Consider the following 21892-nt stretch of genomic DNA (forward strand, 5'->3'; position numbering starts at 1 on the left):
AGCAGAAGTTTCTGAAGCAGCCAGGCTGCACATCCCAGCCCAGACCTGGGCAGGGGAGGTTCCTGCCACTAGCATCCAGCTGGGCTCACAAACAGCTGTGACATTCCAGGGTCATTCCTCTGCTTCCCCCAGGAAAGTCACTGCAAACAGCAGCTCCAGGATGGCACAACAGCTTCAGTGTGAGCCCTGTCCCCCTGTGTGACATCCAGCACCCATCCCCTCCGTGTGACACTGAGCAAGGGGTGCAGAGCCCACCTGGAGCCTGGGTGAGCAGACAGGTAGTCCAGGTGACAGTGACATTGAAGGGGTCTTCCCCAGGGCTGCACAAAAATCTTGATTTTCCCCATAAGTCAGTACATTTCCTGAAGCAACACCAGAAATGCCCCCCTGGCCCCAGAGCTGACCAGTCCCCCACAAGGGCAGGGCTTTCCCACTGCTCCCCCCATGAGGACACGGTTCCTCCAGTCCACTGGCACGATGGCAGGAGTCCTGTGCCTTTTGCAAAACAAGAACAATTTGAGATCCCAGCCCCTGCTGATTTATATCCCCGGGTTCTGCTGGGATCAGCATCCTCCACACATCTCACAGAGCCCTGAAGAGACAACACAACCACTTGTCCCCAGCAGCCTCATTTCCCCCTGACCACATCCTCCGTGCATTGTTGTGGCCCTGCAGTGCCCGGGGCTGGGCAAGCACAATTCCAGATGCTGCCCCTGGCTCTGCCCTGGCCCTGGCAAACATGAAATTCCAGATGCTGGCCCTGGCTCTGCCCTGGCCTTGGCAAACATGAAATTCCAGATGCTGGAATGCCCTGCCCGGGCACTGTGTGCTCAGCACAGCTCTGGCTCGGGGGATCCAGGGTAACACCCCCAAGGGAGGCTACAAAAGGCTCAGCATTCGGGAGCCAAAGATGAAGGCAGAGTTTCAGCCTGCAGGAATTACCACAAACCTTTGACCCAGATGATTTCCCCCCTCATTTGGGTTTGAACGTGGCACGAAATCCCCGAGCCTGAACACCGTTGGATTTCAGCTCCAGATCAGGGAGAGCAATTATTTTGTCATTGAGCATATTAGGAAAGAAAAGGCAGAAGGAGGCAAGTTTGAGCCTCTTTGGTAATGTACAAATTAACACATTTCATCACTGTTTTCAGAAATATAAATTAATGATTTAATTCTGCAACGTGTATCCTTGGAAACCGAGCTGTAAGCAGTCGCGCTCGGATGTTTCTCACAATTCCATTTTCTCAGTATTGAAATCCAATTAATTGCTTGGCCTTTTGCAGTGATGGACAGCTCGGGTGAGCAGGGTGCCCAGGGGCTCATTTCAGCACCAGATTTGCAGGATCCCACTCCGTGGGCTGACAACAGCTGCTCTAAATCTCCTGATAGGTATGAGCAGGCTCTGATGAAGTTCAGTCTGTTTGAACAGCTGCATATGCAAATGTAATTAAGAAGATCTCGATTGCCTTTTGCTCCCCCTCTCCCCTCTCCCTGTCTCCTGATGGGGAGGGATGGCTTTTCACTGCTCCAGGCTTCAGCCTCTGCCTGACTGATCTCTCAGTGATGCACCAGGCCCTTCCCCTGACCCTGAGCCTCAGCAGGACAGGGACCCCAAAATCAGGGATCCCTCCAGAGCCAGAGGAGAACTGCAGCACCCACACAAGTGCCCCCCACAAAATGTAGGGAAGAAACAGCTGTGAGCATGCCCAGGTCCAACCAGCCTGGGCAGGATGGAGGCTCCAGAGCAAACCAAGGCTGACTAGAGCAGGAACCCAAAAATAAAGAGGGGAGAAAACACTGGGAGTGTACTGAGGGGAAATCAGATCACACAGAGCTAACCAGGCTAGCTGGTCAGATGGTGAATTTCCTAGACAAAGGAAGTGACAGATCCTACCCACACAGACCTCAGCAAAGTGATGCAGCCCCAGAGGGGAAAGCCTGAAATGAAAACCTGGGGATTAGCAGAGCTGGAAGGGCAGGAAACTGGTGAGAGGGGAAGTGGCGTTGAAAGAAGGCTCAGGATGGATGGAGGTCACTGGCAGAGCTCCTCCAGGAATGGTCAGCAGGCTGAGCTTATTAAATGTTTTTATTAATGACCTTGGCACAAGAAGTGAGTGTGCTAATGAAGCCTGCTGCTGACACAAAGCTGGAAAGCAGCAGCAGCACACAGGAAAGCTGGGACTGGAGGGGGGAAAAAATGGGAAACTGTGAACATGAATGGAGGAAGGGTGAAATTCCACGGGATGGGAGAGGAAGCCACACTCTGGAGACAAACAATAGTTTTTGCTGGGAGTTGGAAAGAAAATGAACTCGAGTGGAAATGTTCAAGAGTGAGAAAGGCCCAAGCAAACAGCTCAAAACCAAAACGACTGAGGCATCAACCTGCTGGACTTGCAGTATTTCCAAGAGCCAGAGGAGAGCTGGAGCTGCTGCACAAGGCAGGTTACAGGGTTGACAGAAACCCAGAGCTGTGAGCAGCCCCAGGGACTCTGCACTTGGTTCCTGTGCTTAACACCCAAAAGGTTTCAGTAGGAAGAAGTGTAAAAAAAAGACTTGGCAGAAACCAGATTAATTCAGGAGATTAAAATGTAAAGACACTTGTTCAGCCCTGCAAAACAAAGCTGGGAGGGCACACTGAGTGATCTCTTGGACACACACATTTGAGGGGAAAAATAAAAAGGAGGAAAGAACTATTCAGGACAGCAGAACAAGGGCTGCACGTGGGCATCATGAAGTATCCCTGACAGGTCCAGGCTGGAAATAAGTTTATGACCATTTCAGCCTTCCAATAGGAGTAATGGGGGGGAAAAAACAAGCTTGTTCTCAGAAGCTGATCTGGAAGGGATCCTCTGACCCAGAAGTCCCATCTTTTCCTGCTCAACACACACGGAGCAGCCAGCACCAGGACACGCTGTGCTTCCCACCTGGGACTCATAGAGCAAATCCAAACCACCTTCTTTTACAAAAACCCCTTTTTATGACCGCTTTGGTCCATCCTCTTTCATCAGCTGAATCCATTCCAACACCTCAGCACCAGCAAACATTTGAGAAGGGAATACAGTGAGTGTGAGGAGGAGGAGGAGGAGGAGGAGGAGGAGGAGGCAGAGCAAGGCCAGGAGCTGGCTGAGGGCACAAGGGCACTGCAGGAGTGCAGCAGGCTGGGGACACTGCCACCAGGCTGAGGACACTGCCACCAGAATGAGGACATTGCCACCAGGTTGGGGACACTGCCACCAGGCTGGGGACACTGCCACCAGGCTGAGGACATTGCCACCAGGCTGGGGACATTGCCACCAGGCTGGGGACACTGCCACCAGGCTGGGGACACTGCCACCAGGCTGGGACACTGCCACCAGGCTGGGGACATTGCCACCAGGCTGGGGACACTGCCACCAGGCTGAGGACACTGCCACCAGGCTGAGGACATCTCAGGAAAACAATTCAACTGCCAGGCCAAGAAATGTCATCCCATCAAAGGCTGCACAGGTGACTCAGAGCAGGGCAGCAGTCAGGCAGCTCTGGGGGGAATATCAGAGTAACTTCTGCAAGAGTCAGATTGCAGGAAAGGCTGATTTCATGGCAACTGAGCCACTCCTCCTCTCCACTGAGCACAAAACAAATGGATGGGGACTTGCTCATCCAAACACACAGGAAACGTCAGAGGAACAAACCTGAGCAGCTGCCATCGTAACTTATAAAACAAATTAAATCCATGGCAAAAATAAGCAAAACTTAGGACAGAGAGATCACAGAACCTGGCAGGAAAAGGCCCCAGCCTGCATGAATCATTATTTTCTAGAGGAAACCTTGTATAATCCAAGCTACCCTGTTTTAAACGAGCCAAACCTTCCAAAAACTCCAATTAAAGGGTTCAGCAAAGCTGTGGTTTTAATTCAGGCGTTTTGGTGAGATTAAAACAAGTCACCCACCTGGCAGAGATTCATGTGGTGTAGTTTACACCCTGTCCCTGGGCAGGAAGGGGGCTGAGCCCTCACCTGGGCCGAGGGAGGGGCTGGGGTTGCATTGCCACCTGGTGGAACAGGAGGAGACCAGGGCAGGGACAAACTGCCCCGTGCCCTCCAGGACACGGCTCCTGCCCCAGGAGGGCCCTGCCGGGGCTGCTCCTCATCCTCCTCCCTGATCTGAGGGATAAATGCACACACGAGAGCGAGGTCTGCTGCCCTCAGGCTGCTGGGAAGGGGATGCACACGGACTCACCCACCAGGAATAAATGCTCCCTCTTTTATTTCCTGCTTCTTTTTACTGTGACAAGGTCATGGTTTTCTGGGCTGCTTCCCCAGGAAACACGAGCAGCTTTTCTCCCTGGCTGCAGGAGAACACCTGGGAGGGACTGGGGTGGGACAGGAGCAGAAGCAGCAGTGCCCAGCTCCCCTCCCCAAAATTCAGCAGGACCTGGAGGCATTTCTGGCTCCACACACGGCACAGCTGAGGTGCAAGCACCTCTGCACAGGTCACATCTGCCAACAGGGCCTCCAGCTGTGGCCTGAGCTACCAAAACCCCCTTGACTGCTCCAGACACAAACACCTGAGGATGGTCTCACCACAGCCAAAGCCTGGCTTAACCATCCTCTCTACTCATGGTCTTCAGGGAAGGAACCAAACAAAAAATCCCACTACAAACCTCAAGGATGGGGGAAAGTTACCCAAAAGCACCAAAGCCCTGTTTCCCCCAGCACCTCTACATTAATTACACTTCAATTTATTTGCAAATTTTTAAATGCAATTCTTAAGAGGAGGTTCTAAGAGTTAAAGTCTCTGATAAACACATTTATTGAGAAATGGTTAGTGAGTGTTACTCTGCAGAAAGCCCTAAAGGTGCCCAGCCCGGGAGAGGGGAGAAGCCAGCCCCAGAGCAGCAGTGGTGAGGCTGAGAAGGCAGGGCTGTGCACACAGCCACTCCTGGAGCAAAGCTGCTCCAGGCAGCCTGACACTTGACTGACGAGCTGTGTGAACACCCTGCTGAAAGCTCGATGCAAATTCCTGAAATCTAAGAAACTTATATGTCCCAGCACCCTGTTAATGCCCAGCACTCACTGGGAAGGGAGAAAACAATGCCAGGCAGCGTGCAAACATTTGCCTCAGGATGACGGATGATTTTCAACAATAATTTCATAAATGCAGAGGCTGGAGTCCATCCCGTGGTTATCCCTGCACTGCAAGGCTGGGAGTGCCCAGTGCCACCAGTGTGGGGCTGCCCGAGGCCACTGGGAGACAGGACAGCCTTCCCTGGGCATGGCAGGGGCTGGCACTGTCAGCAGCTCTGGGACAGCCAGAAAAATGGCTCTGAAAACGAGCTGTGAATGAAACAAGCCCCCAGGCCAGGCTGAGGGCTGTGCCAGGCTGAGGCAGCTCCTGGGCCAGGCAGGGAATGCCAAGGGCACAGCCCCAGGGGCATCCCTGGGCTCACCAGGGACACTGGGAACAGCCCCACAGCTGGAAACGGGGCTTGCAGGAGGGGCAGATGCTGAAATGTTGATTGAAGTTGGGCTTCATCAGCAATCCTTTGATTTTCTGATGACACTGGCTGCTAACAAAGACACACCCATCAATGCATGACATTCCTGCTTGTAAAACAGGGATTGTTCCATTACTGCAGCCAGGGTGCTCTGCTTGTACCCACAGCCCCTGGCTCCAGCACAGGCACTCAGCAGCAAAAGAAAAAGACATCACCATTTCAGAAAGGAGGGAAAAACACATCACCAGGCACAGGCTGGAGCAGAGGGGAGACTGGCTCTGGGGGAGCAAGGGGGAGGGCTGGGCACTCACCCTGCTGTAAATCCAAAGACAGCAAACCCAAAGAGTGACTGAATTTGATCCATTTGATTTGATCAATTTAAATGATAAACAGGCACTCAGGCAGGCTCCCCTGGCAGGTGCCAGTTCTCCTGCTGCCTGGCCTCATTCCAGGGGCAATCCCATCACAGGGAGGGTAATTCTGATCCCAGTGCCAGGATAAGGGTGGAAGGGGATGGGAGGAATGCTGCTGAAGCCCGTGCCCTCAGCACTGCTGCTCCAAAGCTCACCCTGGGCAGGAGGAAGCAGCCAGCTGAGGCAATGTGGTGTTTGCTTATGCCCAAGTTGTTAAGCAAACACAGGAAGACCGACGGGAGCAGAGGGAACGGGCACCAGAGGCTGCACTTCTCACCAAAGCCAAATGTTTTTCAATGTGCAAAGGGTGAGAAAGGTCACCCCCAAGGAATCCAGGCCAGGATCCTCCCAGCCTTCGCTTCTCCCATCCTCCTCCTCCTCCTCTGAAATTCCCCAGGCAGCCAGGATGGGCTTCCCCAGTTAAAGAGACAGCCTCATCATCATGCAACGTGTCTGGGGCTGCACTTGCAGGAGGAACCTAAAACTGGGGAGAAATCCCCCGTGGGACTGACTCCCTGCCCACCCCCACACCAGGCTGAGCTGCCCTGGACTCGTGAGGAAAACGAAGGCACAGGAATTAAGGGGGGACTCCAAAGGCACACAGGGGTGCTCAGCATCATTCAAGTGCACTCAGTTTTAAATTAAATCCATCTTGCATCAACATCCAAGATCTAAAATAAAAGAGTCAGTCATGAACTCTGCAGTCACGCCTTTAATTCCATCTGCAGTTGGTACGGGAGAACTCGGAGACAAATGGCTCTGACAAGTCAACTTTAACCTCCAGAAGAAGCCACAGGTTTTCATCAACCTCCATCAAGCAAGCTTTCAAAACCTTATCACGGATGGAGAACCAAATAAATCCCTGGAATTGTCAGTGCTGCAAAGATGCTTCCCTGGCAGTGTGAGCTGGGCAGCTCTGCAGGCAGAGCCTCCCTGCACACAGGGACATCTCCCACCAGCCACAGCCAGGCTGTGACCACCTCAGCCCTTGGACTTCTCTTTACTGAACCACACAAACCCAGTTTCAGCAACTTCTGCCTGTAGGTCCAAATTCTGCAGAGCACTGAGAGTCTTCTGGCACGATAAACCCAGGGAGCCCAGAACCAGACAGGCTGATCCAGAACTGAACTGGCACCACCTCCCAGGGACTTCATCCCTCAGTCAGTCACCCTCCCCACACAAAGACATCTTCTGGACCATGCACAGCACCCTCTCCTGTCAGAGCTACCAGCCCTCAGCCCTTCACCCAAACTGCCTGTGGCCATCACCCAGCCCTGGCTCTCTGCACAGGAGGCCACTTTGGCTTTAGCAGCTTGCACACCCCTGCAGGGCTCACCAGGAAGGATTTCATGCCTGGCAGGCTCTGAGTGCTGCTGGGTTAGGAGCTCATTCCTTCAGGACACCCCAGGAACGCCCCTGCAGCCCCACTCCCTGCTGTGCCAGCTTTGTGAGAGCTGGTAGCACGCTTGTGTAAAGCTAATTAACATGCACCGCTCTAATTTCAAACCATTTCTTACAACCAGGACATTGTGCAAGGCTGGAGTCAAATGGCTGAAGGAAATTAACTGCACCAGCACTTCAGCCCAGCCAGCCAGAGCTGCTGGACATGTGGGGAGTGCTGGGGTCTGTGCCTCTGAAGGAAGCTGTCCTGGGGGGAGCACTGCACAGCAATCAGCAACACTTAATAACTGCACATCATCAGTGAAGAACTGCCCTGGTGATGCCTCAGGTTCAGCTTTTCTACTTTTCAGGTTCTGTGCTGCCTAGGTGTGCAGTTCTGAGCTTCACATCAGGGGATGCTGAGCTCTGTGCACAGAGCAGGGAGACAAAACAATTCCTGCTCCAGCTGGGCACCAAGGACAAATGATCCCAATCTCAGCCCAGGAGCACAAACCCCGTGGGCTGGAGAGAGAAAAACAAGGGTGGGACTGGATGGGCCAAAGCTGGGATGGGACAGTGAACTGCAAGGTGCAAATGGAGCAGAGCTGATCCCAGGGAGAGACCCTGTGCCTGGCCGAGCATTTTGGGTCATTTTGGTTCATTTTGGGACCATTTTGGGACCATTTTGATTCATTTTGGGACCATTTTGGTTCACCTTGGGTGCAGCCCTGGCTGGGCTCTGGTGCTGCCCAAGGTGGATCCATGGAGGAGATCCTTGGAATAAATCCCTGCTTATTCTGTGACTCTGCCCAGCCCCTGCTCCAGCTCAGCCCTCCCAAGGAAGCCCTGGCTGTTTGTCCTGCAGCCCTGGGTGTCTGTCCTGCAGCCCTGGCTGTGTGAGCTGCAGCCCTGGGTGTGTGAGCTGCAGCCCTGGGTGTGTGAGCTGCAGCCCAGGGTGTCTGTTCTGCAGCCTGGGGTGTGTGACCTGCAGCCCTGGGTGTCTGTCCTGCAGCCCTGGGTGTGTGAGCTGCAGCCCTGGGTGTCTGTCCTGCAGCCCTGGGTGTCTGTCCTGCAGCCCTGGGTGTCTGTCCTGCAGCCCCAGGTGTCTGTCCTGCAGCCCTGGGTGTCTGCCCTGCAGCCCTGGGTGTCTGTCCTGCAGCCCGGGGTGTGTGAGCTGTAGCCCAGCCCTGGGTGTCTGTCCTGCAGCCCTGGGTGTCTGTCCTGCAGCCCCCTCCTACCACAGGACGTGGATTTCCTCTCCACTGCCTGCACGTGCCGTGTCTGGCTGCGCAGCCGCCCGTCCGTGCTCTCCACCAGGCTCGTCAGGTCATCGATGATCTCTGGGGAAAGAGGAACAGGAACATGAAATCTGAGCCCACAGCAGCCCTGCCCAGCCACCCTCCTGCTGAGAGCCCCGGAGTGGAACCTGCTGCCTCCCCCAGCGGGACACACCAGGGCTCACATCACTGAAAGGTCCAAATCCTGGCAGGCACCACAGCAGACACTGCAGATTCAGTGCAGTGCTCCACTGCTAGAGTGGAGGGGACAGTACAGCTTGAAATGGAGGAAAAAATACAGCCTGAAAGAGCAGCATCAGTCTAGGAGGTCAGGGAGTACAGGATGGTGAGGTGAATTCCCTCACTGAGCCCAAGTGAGGGAATTAGTGCCTGTGCTATAGGAGATCTGGAATCCCAGTCCCTGGAACAGCATCTCAGCACTTGGTCATGACAGCCTCACTAAAGCACATCCACCAGCTTCACAAAGGCTTCTGGGAGCACCCAGTGCAGCCCTGAGCACGCCACCACTGAGGTCACAAATGCTGCCTTGGTTCCCTCCTGAAGCTGTGGGTCTGGCAGCTCTCCCTGCAGCCCAGAGGGTCCTCTGGGAAAAGGAAAGCAGGCAAAGCTTCCCCTACATCAAATTTTAAGAGAGGAGAAAGGAAAACTTGAAGCCAAGCTGCCCTCAGCCTCCTGTAACTGATGGCTTTACTTTTGTCATGGAAAGCAGAGCTGGTACAAGGCTTGCACTGAGAGTGGCTGATGGGATGGCTCAAACTGAAAAGCCACATTCAGGCAGTGAATTTCCCTCTCACTGCCTGTTACGCTCTGATTTCCCTGGAACACACAGCCAGTGCTCCTGGAGCCTGCACACACCGGGTCTGGCTGCCCTCAGCCCTGCAGGGAGGAGAGGCTTCCTCTGTGCATGGCAGATCAGGAGGGGACAGCAGCCAAGCCCTGAGTGCTGCTGCACAGCCTCTTGCTCTGGTTCCACTTCAGCACCCTCCCCACTATTGATCCTGGTCTCTGAAAGCCCTGCCTGCCCTTGAGCCTGGCTTGGGGACAGTGGCTGTCCCTGGTCTCTGAAAGCCCTGCCTGCCTTTCAGCCAGGCTTGGGGACAGTGGCTGTCCCTGGTCTCTGTAAGCCCTGCTTGCCCTTGAGCCTGGCTTGGGGACAGTGGCTGTCCCTGGTCTCTGAAAGCCCTGCTTGCCCTTGAGCCTGGCTTGGGGACAGTGGCCGTGCCCTCAGCTGCTCTGTGTCCCAGCAGTGCTGGCACTGCAGCTCTGGCACTGCAGCTCTGCCCCAGGGGAACCAACCAAAGCAGAAGTCAGAGCAGGCAGCAGACAAAGGGATCTCCTGCCCAAAAGGGATCCCAGCCCTGAGTGGGTGATGGCAGAGGGCTAAAGAACATTTAAAGAACACAATCCCAATGCCCAAAAGGGATCCCAGCCCTGAGTGGGTGATGGCAGAGGGCTAAAGAACATTTAAAGAACACAATCCATCTCCAGGACCTGGCCTTCATTCTTAAGCCTTTATTGGTTTGATTGTATTCCTTCAAACAGATTGCCCAACTGTCCCTCCAAGGGAAGAGGGGATGACACTGAAGAGAGAGGGCATTCCTGGTGCTTCCCCAAGTCCCCTGTGACACAGGGAGCCCCTGTCCTTACAGGAGCAGTGCCAGGCTGTGACATTGGTTCTTGCAGCTGCCCTGCTGCCATCCCTGCAACACCAGGGATTGCATGGGAATGGTTTCCTGCACCATTCACCTTCCCAGAGCAGATCACAGCACTCCTGAGCTGGAGGGACCCCCAGGATCCCCCAGCCCAGCCCCTGGCCCTGCCCAGACCCCCAACACTCCCACCCTGCCCCAAGGCTCCTGGAGCTCTGGCAGCCTCGGGGCTGTGACCATCCCTGGGGAGCCTGGGCAGTGCCAGCACCCTCTGGGGGAGAACCTTTCCCTGAAATCCAGCCTAAACCTCTCCTGGCACAGCTCCAGCTGCTCCCTCAGGTCCCAGATGTTCATTATGGAGGGTGTTTATGTCCTCAGTCTTATCAAGGAACAAGCACTGTATCAAACACAGATATAACCAGGCTGATTGTACACAGAGATAACAAAAACCACATAAAATTATCAAAGCTCTGCAGCACAGAGGAAATGTCCAAGGCACACGGAGCACGGAGCTTTTGCTCTCCCAGAGAGCTGAGACATTTGAGCACCATCCTTGCAGGGCATGTTTCCATCTGCTCCACCAGCACTCTGTCACCCCAGTGAATCCCCATGTAAAATGATATCAGCATCTAAAAACCCCTGGACTCTGAAAACACACAGCTTTCCTACAGCCTGAGCTCCTGATTCCTGTGCTGCAGCCCAAACCCTCCCTGAATCCCCACGAAGGGAGGGCAGAGGGCAGACATCAGCCACTCTTCAGTGTTCTACCAAACACCAACCACTCCCCTCTGTTCTACCAAATATCAACCACTCTTCAGTGTTCTACCAAACATCAACCATTCTTCTGTGTTCTACCAAACACCAACCACTCTCTTGTTCTACCAAACACCAACCACTCTTCTGTGTTCTACCAAACACCAACCACTCCCCTCTGTTCTACCAAACACCAACCACTCCCCTCTGTTCTACCAAACACCAGCCATTCTTCAGTGTTCTACCAAACATCAACCATTCTTCTGTGTTCTACCAAACATCAGCCACTCTTCAGTGTTCTACCAAACATCAGCCACTCCCCTGTGTTCTACCAAACACCAACCACTCTCTTGTTCTACCAAACATCAGCCATTCCTCTGTGTTCTACCAAACATCAGCCATTCTTCTGTGTTCTACCAAACATCAGCCACTCCCCTCTGTTCTACCAAACACCAACCACTCCCCTGTGTTCTACCAAACATCAGCCACTCCCCTCTGTTCTACCAAACACCAACCTCTCCCCTGTGTTCTACCAAACATCAGCCATTCTTCTGTGTTCTACCAAACATCAACCACTCCCCTGTGCTCTACCAAACACCAACCTCTCCCCTGTGTTCCACCAAACATCAACCACTCCCCTGTGCTCTACCAAACACCAACCTCTCCCCTGTGTTCTACCAAACACCAACCTCTCCCCTGTGTTCCACCAAACACCAACCACTCCCCTGTGTTCTACCAAACACCAACCTCTCCCCTGTGTTTTACCCTCTGCATCTGACCCATCCACCCCACCAACACTGCTCTATGCCAGACACAAACCCTTCCTATTTCTGAAGTTGTTTGCAATACTCAAAATTATTGTTCATCAATATTACTAGACTCAGTGTTGTCCATCCTACACCAACACACATTTTCCCAAGGGATGGGAGGCATTTTGTTTGAGCTGCAAGGTTTGCTCAGTTTGCAGTTCAGATATTCACCCTCCTCCCCTTCCACCCAACTTCCCAGGTCTGACATCTGCAAAGCCAACAATATTTTGGGGAAACTTTATCTGTCCTGCATGAGTCAGCACACAGGAAGAGCAGGACAATGCTGCCTGCAAGGGCAGGACTGCTCATGTTTGCCTCTCCACGAAAAAACTGCTGCAAGTTCCCATCGTTGTCAAGGACAAAGTGATAAGCATGCTTGGGAAATTGGAGACTTTCCTCTGCCAGCACGGACCAGACCCTCCTTGAAAAACATCCTGGTGAACAAGCTGTGGCTAAATGAGAACAAATGTGAGCAGGAAAATTTTCTGTCATCATTTCAAAGCCCAAGGCACTGCAATTGGGATTCTGGGTGGAGCCTCTCCCTTCCCATCCCCCTGCCAGGACTCACTGCTGAACCAAAGGGCTGCCCAGGACATCCTGGAAGAAGCATTTCTCCAGATAAAAATATCTATATAACGTGCTTTGTGACACAGTCAGGTTCCAGGGGAGCAGGGCACTTCACCCACAGCTCAGGGAGCACCCTGCCCTTTGATGTCTCAGCTGGGACCTGGGAATTCTGGAGGGCTCCTGGCAGCACCTGGAGGTCTGAGCAGCTGGAACGGGAAGGAAGCACAAGGGGGTTCTGACCCCATTCCCAGCTCAAGCAGAAATCCAGCCCAGCAGGTTCCTCAGAAGAGAAACATCCATCCATCCATCCATCCATCCATCCATCCATCCATCCATCCATCCATCCATCCATCCATCATCCCCTGCACCCACAGACCCCCTGTTGTGGTGACACCCAAGCACAGGGCAGTGCCCAATCTCCCTGAAAATGAAATTTTCTCCCCACTCCAAAGGAAATCCGTGTTGGACAAGGCAGAGTTGAAAACAAGCACTGGATTTCTGAGGTGGGCACCAAGGAATCCATGGCTAAGGAATTTCTCAGAGCGCTGGCCCTCCTCAGGTTCCCACCTTTCCTGACCCACCTGCAGCCCCCCTGCCCTTCAAGCTGGCAATGCCATGTCCCATCACCCCCATTCAGCTGGCTATGCAAGGACCAGGCTAAAAAAGGTGGAGAGAGAGCTGGCAGAGGGAGGGAGCAGACGGGGACGGCAGGCTGGCTGCTGGTGACCTTCCAAAGGACACTCTGCAACACAGCACTGCCACCACAACTCAGCCAGGGACACGCTCAGCCAAGGTCTCCTTTCAGGGAAGCAGGATCTTGGAGCAGAAGATAAAACCCAGTGCCCAAGCCCAGCACTAAACTCGGAGTCACCTGAGCACAGCCCAAGCGGGAGAAGTTTGAAGGTCAGTGCTGGAGGTGAGCTCGGCCAGGAGCTGCTCCATCAGCTCAAACCCAGTGTCACAGCTGTCCCCACGCCTGCACACGTGTCCCTGTGCTGCAGTGCCAGCCACCAGCCAGGCAGGAGGGGCTGGGGCTCAGCAGGAGCTGAGGCAGCCCAACACTCCCCACGGGAAGTGGCCAGTCCCTGCAGGAAGGCAGAGGCACTTCCAGGTCTCCTCCTTCTGCCAGGCCGTGTTATTTTCTTCTTTAAATCCCTCTCCTTAACTCAGGAATTCCTTGGGAAGGATGACCATCTCCTCCCATGAAGAGGAACAGGTTTTAGAGTTCTGCATATGTCACTTTACACTAATTGATTTTATTTTTTGCTTGTTTTCTTTAAAATGCATAGAAAGTCAGAGTTGGTTTTGGCAAGTCCATCTTTGAGCTGCACCCGTTCTGTCTGTGGAGTGGGAAACCCCAAAGCCCAGAGGTGGCCCCATGAAATTCAGCACTGGCAGAGAGAAGCAGCCCTGGGGTTTGATCAGTTCACAGAGCAGTGCTGCTGAGCAAAGGTTTGCTCAGAACTGTTTGGATTTTCCATGGATTGAAATGGATGGATCACTCAATGGTGTTTATTGATGAGTAATGCACCTCCAGGCCTGCCCCAGGGAGTCATGGAGAGTCCAGTCAGCCTCAGGACAACACAGAGAGCTAAACCCTGACACAAACCCAACTACAGCGGGGCTGGAGCTCAGAGGAGAGGCCAGGCAGGCTCTCCCTCCCTCCCTCCCTCAGGTCCCTGTGCCTCAGGAGAAGAGCTGGATACCAGAGAAATGAATCACACGGGGAATGCCAACCTCTATACGTCCAAAGCCCATAATTGCACGGGAATAAGAAAGCAAAGCATTGTTCCAGGTGCCAGGGCTATGAAATGAAGATTGCAACTGATGTAAGCACACCAGAAACCTGAAGAACCTCAGCACCGTGTGCCAGCTGTAATGTCAAGGCAGAGTGAAAAGAGAAAAAACGCAGTAAAAACCACCAAGCCAGGAATCCCAGTCTGTCTCCTGGCTGCAGCCATGGCAGGTTTGTGCAGCACCCCCGAGGTGTGCAGCTCCCTGAGCCAAAGGCAACACAGGAGAGCCCTCCTGGGCTTCTCCTCCTTCAGCTGCAGCCCAAACCCCCTGGTGCTCCTGCTCCCCGGGCTGGGACACCAGCACTCCCTGCTCTGACGGGCTCTGCATTTCAAGCAAACACCAAGATTCCTCCCTCCACATCCCAAATTTAACTGAGGACATTTAATCTCCTCTTTGGCAGAACTTCCTGTAAGCATTAAACACCCCAGAACCACCAACTTCTCCAAGGGGTCACACCACCTTGCTCCTCCGTGTTCCAGCTGTCTCACTCCTCAGCTCTTTCCATAAACAGGGATCCTGATGGCCCTGGAAGGTCCAGGGGCTCTGCTTGGGCTCCTGCTGGGAAGGTGAGGCAGCTTTTTGTCATTCCTGCAGGAATATTCCTGCTACAATTTCTGTCAGGAATTTTGTCATTCCTGCAGGAATATTCCTGTTACAATTTCTGTCAGGAATTTTGTCATTCCTGCAGGAATATTCCTGTTACAGAGAGGGTCTCAGCCCCAGAGCCTCCCCTGCAGCTCCATGGGCTCCAGGTGGCACGAGGACATGTCCCACCCTCCCTGTCCCTGCCCTGCTGGCAGAGCAGCACAGCTGGACAGGGGGGTCTGTCACACACACATATTTTATGAAAAATCCTTTTGCCAGGATTTTTTCTCCTGAGAGGCCTCAGAAATGAAATGTAAAAAAAGACTATCTGCTGCTGTGGAATGCACAGGTGCATCTTTGGTTGAAATCTCATGGGGATTGTTTCTACTTGATGACCAATCCCAGGTCCAGCTGTGCTGGGACTCTGATCAGTCACAAGATTTTATCATTCATTCCTTTCCTTGCCAGCCTTCTGAAGAAAGCCTTTCTTCTGTTCTTTGGTACAGTTTTAGTGTATCATGAATGGAATGGAATGGAATGGAATAGAATAGAATAGACTAGACTAGACTAGACTAGACTAGACTAGACTAGAATAGAATAGAATATCATCCTTCTGAAACATGGAGTCAGATTCTCATCTCTTCCCTCGTCCTGGGGACCCTCAAACACCACCAGAGGGCTGCAGGGCAGGAGCTGTGTCCTGGCCAGGAGCTGTGTCCCGGGGACAGCCCCAGGCACTGGGTGCTGGCCTGGCAGCAGCTCCAGGCCATGCCAGCCCTGCCTGAGGAATTCCTGCAGAGGAACAGCAACTTCACTTCCAGGACTGCTGCTGCCTGCTGGAGCTCTTGACAGCAGTGACAGAGGCACAGACTGGGAGGAAGGAGCTGCTCCATGGCCCCGTGCCCTCTGCCTGCCTTGGGAAGTGAGGAGCAGCCCCAGCACCCAGCTCAGAGCCAGGAGCAGCCCACACCTTCCCCAGCCAAACCCTCAGGGCTTACACCTGCCAAACAGAGGAACCAGCTTGTTCTGCCACAGAGAACCTCACCACCTGCTCCAAGGACACCTCCAGGCACACTGCTTCCACCCCACCTGCTCCAAGGTCACCTCCAGGCACACTGCTTCCACCCCACCTGCTCCAAGGTCACCTCCAGGCACACTGCTTCCACCCCACCTGCTCCAAGGTCACCTCCAGGCACACTGCTTCCACCCCACCTGCTCCAAGGTCACCTCCAGGCACACTGCTTCCACCCCACCTGCTCCAAGGACACCTCCAGGCACACTGCTTCCACCCCACCTGCTCCAAGGTCACCTCCAGGCACACTGCTTCTACCTCATGACCCTTCCACCCTGCACTCACCCATCCTGGAATATCTGACTGTATCTGGGTCACCCTCTGACACCCCCAGGCAGCCCAGGACACTTCATCCCCTCCAGAGCAGGTCCAGGAGCAGCAGATGGTGCCTGGGGAATGCCTGGGGGTGACACAGAGCCACCCAAGGGTGTCAGCTGAGGGAGCCTCAGCGGCTCATCCAGAGCCACGCTGGGAAAACAAACCCTGCTATCAATTCCAGCTCACACAGTTATTAGTTAAGAGTTGTTATTTTAAAAGCACACACTGAGAAGTTTCCCCTTCTCCAGCTGCTTATTTTGTTTGATTCGAACAAAACCCACGGCCATTAATTTTAGCTGTACTTAATTGAATAATTTCTCTGGGGAGCGGCTCAGGGACAGTTTGAAGGCAGGCTGCTTCCAAGAGCCATTACTAATTGGCATCTCTCACAGCCCCAGAGTGCCAACCAAAACAGCACTTGGGATGTTACTGGAACTGCTCTCAGCCCAGATGTGTTGAGAACTCGCAGTGATACAAGGCAGGCCAGAACCATACTCACATGATATGGCACTGGCTCTCCTCCCCCCGTTATCTGCCAGGAGATAAAAGTCTCCTTCCCTGGAAGTATTTGAGTGTGAAGCCATTTGTTCCCCCCCTCTGCTCCCAAGAAGTGACCTCTCCTTTCACTCACCCTGAGCAAGGCACAGCAGCGCAGTCACCTGAGCTCAAGCAGAGCTTTGGAACAGAAGTGCTCCTGTGGGAATGATAAACGTGCCTGCAGCTCACAGCAGTGGCTGGAGTCCCCAGTGCCACCACCAGGGCTCTGCTCTGGGCTCTGCAAGCTCACAGCACTCACTGGGCTCTCTGCACTTGGAATTAACATTGATTTCTACTCAAACCCCAAATCTGAGTGCCCCAGCAACACAAACACAGATTTTGGGGCCCTACAACCCAAACTTCCAGCAAAATCTTCAAGTTATAGGGACAATGTCCCCAGATTATTTTCCTACAGACGTGGCTGTGAGAAAAAGCAAGGAAATCCTGCTAACAGATAAAATACCCATAAAATCTGCATGTCTAGGAAAGCCTGGAGCACTGGGAGGCTGCAAGGCCACTTCCATGGCTCTAACACATCCCTGCCAAGCCAAACACTTCTCCTGCTGCAATGTGTTTGTGCTCTGCAAACTTACAGCAGAAAATGAAAGGACAGAAGCTGTTTCAGACTCCACATTTGTTTGTTTTCCCTTTATCCAAAATCTAAGCAGGATTTTTTAAAATACTGCCTTCAGAAACTGCTGGTAGCACTCACCCCTGCTTTCCTCTAGCAAGGCTCATTTTTCCCAAGTTTTTACACCATTGCAACCCTTTTCCATTGATATCAACAGCTTTCATTACAAACACACACCAGTTGCCACAATTTCCTAAGGTGGTTTAGCAAATCCCCATAAAAAACTGTTCTGGCTGCTGAACACCTCAAGCTGAGGTTTCCAGTCCATTTCACAAAGACAGAAACCAACAAACCCCCACAAAAACACCAAGAAACCTACAACCAAAACAACCAACGCCAAAACAAAACCAGCAGAAAGTCCAAAAGAGCTATGCTGTACCCCATAAAACACTATTTGGCTACTAAACACCCTAAGCTGAGGTTTCCAGTCCATTTCGCAAAGCAAAGAAAACCAAAAACCCCACAAAAATACCAAAACAAAAACATAAAAAAGAAAAAAAATTAAAAGCCTGTGTCACACTCCATGCAGCTGTTGGCATTTTTAAGATCTCCTTGGCAATTCCTGCTCCTACACTTCCTAAAAGGTGAACCCACCCCAGGAACATAACACAATCCTCGTGGGTACCAACAAACCAGGCTTTAGTCCATGAAGGAAAACAGAAAATGCAGCAGAGGGCAGAGCTCCTCGCCCACCCTGGCCACCTCCAGCCAGCTCTCCAGCAGATAAAAACCAACTAAAGCAATTCTCACCTGCTGCCTCGGGGCCAGCACCCCAAAGGAAGGCACACTGGCATTGCTGGGGGGTCCAGCAGGCTGAGCAGGATTTTAACTCATCCCTACTGGAATGAAGGAAAACTCAACCCAAAGAGCAGGACCACGCCAACCCCAGTGCTCACTGCAAGGCCATGCCCACAAGGATGCCCCACATTTGTCACATTTGTCATTTAGGAGCTCGAAAGCAGTGAAACACTGCACTGCTGCAATGGGGAGTTATCCAACAACTGCAGGCTGAGTGATCTTGGTTTCAGTGCAGATTAGAGAGACTGGCAAAAATGAGCAGCAGTGCTGAGCAGAGGACCAGGACAGGGGTGTTGCTGGCTGCAGGCTCAGAGTGAGGGGTGCCTCCCTCCCTGCCAGCCCCACTCACCTGCAGAGCAGGCAGTGCCCCTTTCCCCTGGCACAGACCCAGGACCAGCAGCCACCACACCCAGAGGGTACCTGAGGTGACCAAGCCAGGACAGAGCTCATGCCCTTTCACCCTCACCCTTTAAAGGAAGAGGGGGCTCGGTGTTTCTTTCCCTTTTTCCTTTATTTGAAATGAAAATGCACTTCAGAGATGCAGGGAGCACCTTCCCCCAGCCTGTGTCTGAAGGAGTGACTCAGCCACAGCGAGCCCCCCAACACCCTCTGCAGAACCCCAACATCAGGCAGGAGCAGATGCAAAACTGAAGGTAAACCACTCCCAGGTCTAGTCCTGGCCCCTGATCACGGGAAGTGCCATCAGCCTCGGAGCCCTCACAGCTTCTGCCGTGCTGGGAGTGCACCCAGCCTCCTGAACAACCTTGGTGTACAGGCAGGGGAGATGCCACCCTGCAGCCCCTCCCCACGTGTGGCACACCAGGGACAAGCAGAGCAGAAGAGGTCACCAGGCCAGCAGGGGAGATCTTCCCCAGCAGCCCACCCCCTGCACCGACAGGGGCTGAGAGCTCCAGGAAAGGTCCCCAAAACGGGCTCAGAATGACCCAACAGCTCTGCCCAGGGCTGAGAGCTGACTGCCACAGGTCCTGCAGCTCCGTCCATCCTCCCTGCACATCCATGGCTAAACCTCTCCTAAAACACCTCACCTGCACTGAGGGATTGCTCCACCCCGCTCAGGAGAAGTGGAGCAGAGGCAAGGCAGAGCCGTGGAGCAGTGGGAGGTCAGGCCTGCAGAACACGAGTGCCATTTCAATAAACACTGGCCTTGGGAGGGAGCCAGCAGAGCATCAGAGTGCTCGGCACAAGAGCTTCATGCTGCGGACAGCTGCAGGGCATTATCCTCTTGGATCACAAAGGAGGAGGAAAGCCACTTCAGAATTGGGCCATCAATCACGGGAGGAACCAGAAAACTTGCAAGTGCTTCATGGTTACAGTATTGAAAGCAGCTGATAAAGCTAAGGTCAGCCCAGGCATCTGGGACTAATCTCCAGCTGACATCCCTCATCAAGCTCTACTGGAATCAGTGACAAATTGAGTAAATTAGCAGGAGGAATACATCACCCACCAACAGGCTCGGAGCTGGGCACACAGCAGGGGCTGGATGCCCTGCAGGGATGGCACTCCTTGGATCTCGCTGCCATCGGTGTCCTGCCTGCCCAGCCACCTGCCCAGGACACTGGCAGGCCAAAAGCACAGAGACACGTCTCCAGAGCTCAAAAATACAGCTCAGAAATATTCCATTCCCAGCCTGCAGGCATGGAAAAAGTCCTGATTACCCAGGGAAGTGGTTAAAACAACAGAAAGGGTGCAAGGAGAACTTCCACAGATAACACGACCTCGAGTCCACGCATCCCCGGCAGCCTTAGCTCATGATTTTCTTTCTCCCCACTTCCTTCCACCAAGAGCTGGGCCAACTTTCCACATGCCCTCCCATGGATTTGCTGCAGATGTGGCTGAACATGGGTGTTTGGGGTGGCTGTGTGCCCGTGGGTTCTGCAGAGCAGGAGGAGGCTGCTGCACAGAGGGAGCCCTGCCACAGCTGCTGTGATCCTCCCCTTGCCACAGGGGAAGGACCCCAAGGGATTCACTGCTGAGGGGGAATGCACCCAGCTGAGGGGGAATCCACCCAGCTGAGGGGGAATGCACCCAGCTGAGGGGGAATGCACCCAGCTGAGGGCTGGGGACACTTGTGTGCTGAGCCCTGCTCTGGTCTCCACAGCGGAGCCCTGAGCTGCAGTGTGACACAGCCCAGGGCAGGAAGGAAAGCTCCCTTTATCAAGCTGCACAAACAGGGGTTTATCAAATGCAGAGATTGCTGGGGCTCCTGGGGCCTCTCCTGCCAGGCTGAGCAGGGCTGGCTCCACGGCCCTCAGGGCTTGGGAACAACCGAGCAGGGGCCTGACTGCAGCAGCCAGGTTCAACACCAAACAACACCTTCTTACACAAAATACATTGTTTCCAGGGAGAAATTAGTTTTAACGTGAATATATACATGGCAAAAAATGAACTCCTAGTTGTGTGTGTGTAATCTCAATGTCGTTTTTTCTGATGACTCCGTTTAGGGCATCCTGCTTTAAAAAGAGATACAGTGATACTACAAAAGGCAGTTTTATCTCAGGGGTTTTATTTTTTTCCTGATTTTTACCTAGGAAAAAATAAGCCATTTTTGTCATTTGTTAAACCTGCTTTTTTAGCATACTTGTTCCACAACCTGGAATAAAGGCAGAGACCTTTCTGAACAGAACAAATTCCAAATACCTGAGTGCACAGAAGGTGCCTCTGCTCCAGCAAAGTCACTGCTCTGCAGAGGCTTCCCGAGCCTGACCAGAACAGAACACCAACAGGATTATCAGTCCCAAAGAAAGAGCCACGAGCTTGTTACAACCCCAGTTTTAATATATCCTAATAAACCCCTGATATTTCCCAAGGCAACTTGAGAATGACCTGCCCTGCAAGGTCTGCCCTTCCCACCTTTGAGGCTGTGGTCTCAACTTGAAGACATCTGCTAGTACAGACTCCTCATGTTTGCTCTTCCCATATGGGCAGGGAGAAAGTTCTGGATGTTTTCATCATTTCTCTGAGAGGACAATGAACTCTTGCTGCATTGTTTCCAACCCAAATCATTCTGAAACCCAAATGGGCATTTGGGGGTAGATGAATTGTACAAATCCTCACCAGCACAAAGGATCACATTCAATGGCCTGGCTGGGGCCATTGTGTTTCTCTCGTTAAAAGGATGGTTTGGACATTAAACACCACTATTAAACCCTTCTCCAGCCCAGTCATGACCTTGTAGCCTGCTCAGACCTCTTCCCTGCAGTGGGGATGCTGGGGAACAAACCTGCACCACCTGGGCCTTCCTCCATTCCCCTGGAAACTGGGATAATTCCACAGTCAGGAGAACTGTCAGTCTGTCAGGTCAGACAGCAGGAGCCACTATCCCCAGCTATGAAAATCAGGGAAACGTGGTCACCCCCAGGGAGGGCCTGAGCTGCCCCCACCTCCCCAGGTTTCAGCAGGAGCAAGACCCAAACCACCCTCTACCCTGCACTGCTGGCATGGAGATGCAGAATTTGATTACTGGCATCCTGAAAAACCTCGGGAAGCCCCAGCACAGGCAGTGCCAGGTGCTCCAAAAGCCACAGGGAACTCACTCACAGAGCCTGGCCACTCTTCCAAGTGTCCTGATTTTGAAGTTTCACATCCCCAGCAGTATTTCAAGACTTCAGATGTTGGGTTTGGGGCCTCAGCCTTAAATTACTTTTTTCAAGCCCTCTTAAAAGGCATTTAATCCTTTGTTTTCTTTCCGAGGAGAAAGGTTTCACATCTGGACTGTCAACCTGCATTCCAGAGCATTAGCCTGGCAAACCAAAGCAGCTGAGCTGTAAATCTCCCAGCAGAGAACTTGT

General features: G+C 53.1%; 1 protein-coding gene across 3 annotated transcripts in view; it reads right to left on the reverse strand.

The window, feature by feature from the left end:
* STX8 (syntaxin 8) overlaps positions 1-21892 on the reverse strand; it is an 84162-nt gene that overhangs the window by 20896 nt on the left and 41374 nt on the right. For 2 of the 3 annotated variants that reach the window (XR_009488882.1, XM_059864073.1), the window contains exon 7: positions 8508-8609. Coding sequence is in view for 2 of the 3 variants with exons in the window: in XM_059864073.1 (XP_059720056.1) it covers positions 8508-8609 (102 nt within the window). In the remaining variant the exon portion in view is untranslated. Of the gene's footprint in view, positions 1-6581; positions 6722-8507; positions 8610-21892 lie in introns of those variants that run through there. The other variant, XM_059864074.1, reaches the window with a different exon arrangement.

Source organism: Haemorhous mexicanus, chromosome 20 (genome assembly GCF_027477595.1).
Source record: "Haemorhous mexicanus isolate bHaeMex1 chromosome 20, bHaeMex1.pri, whole genome shotgun sequence".
Taxonomy (NCBI): domain Eukaryota; kingdom Metazoa; phylum Chordata; class Aves; order Passeriformes; family Fringillidae; genus Haemorhous; species Haemorhous mexicanus.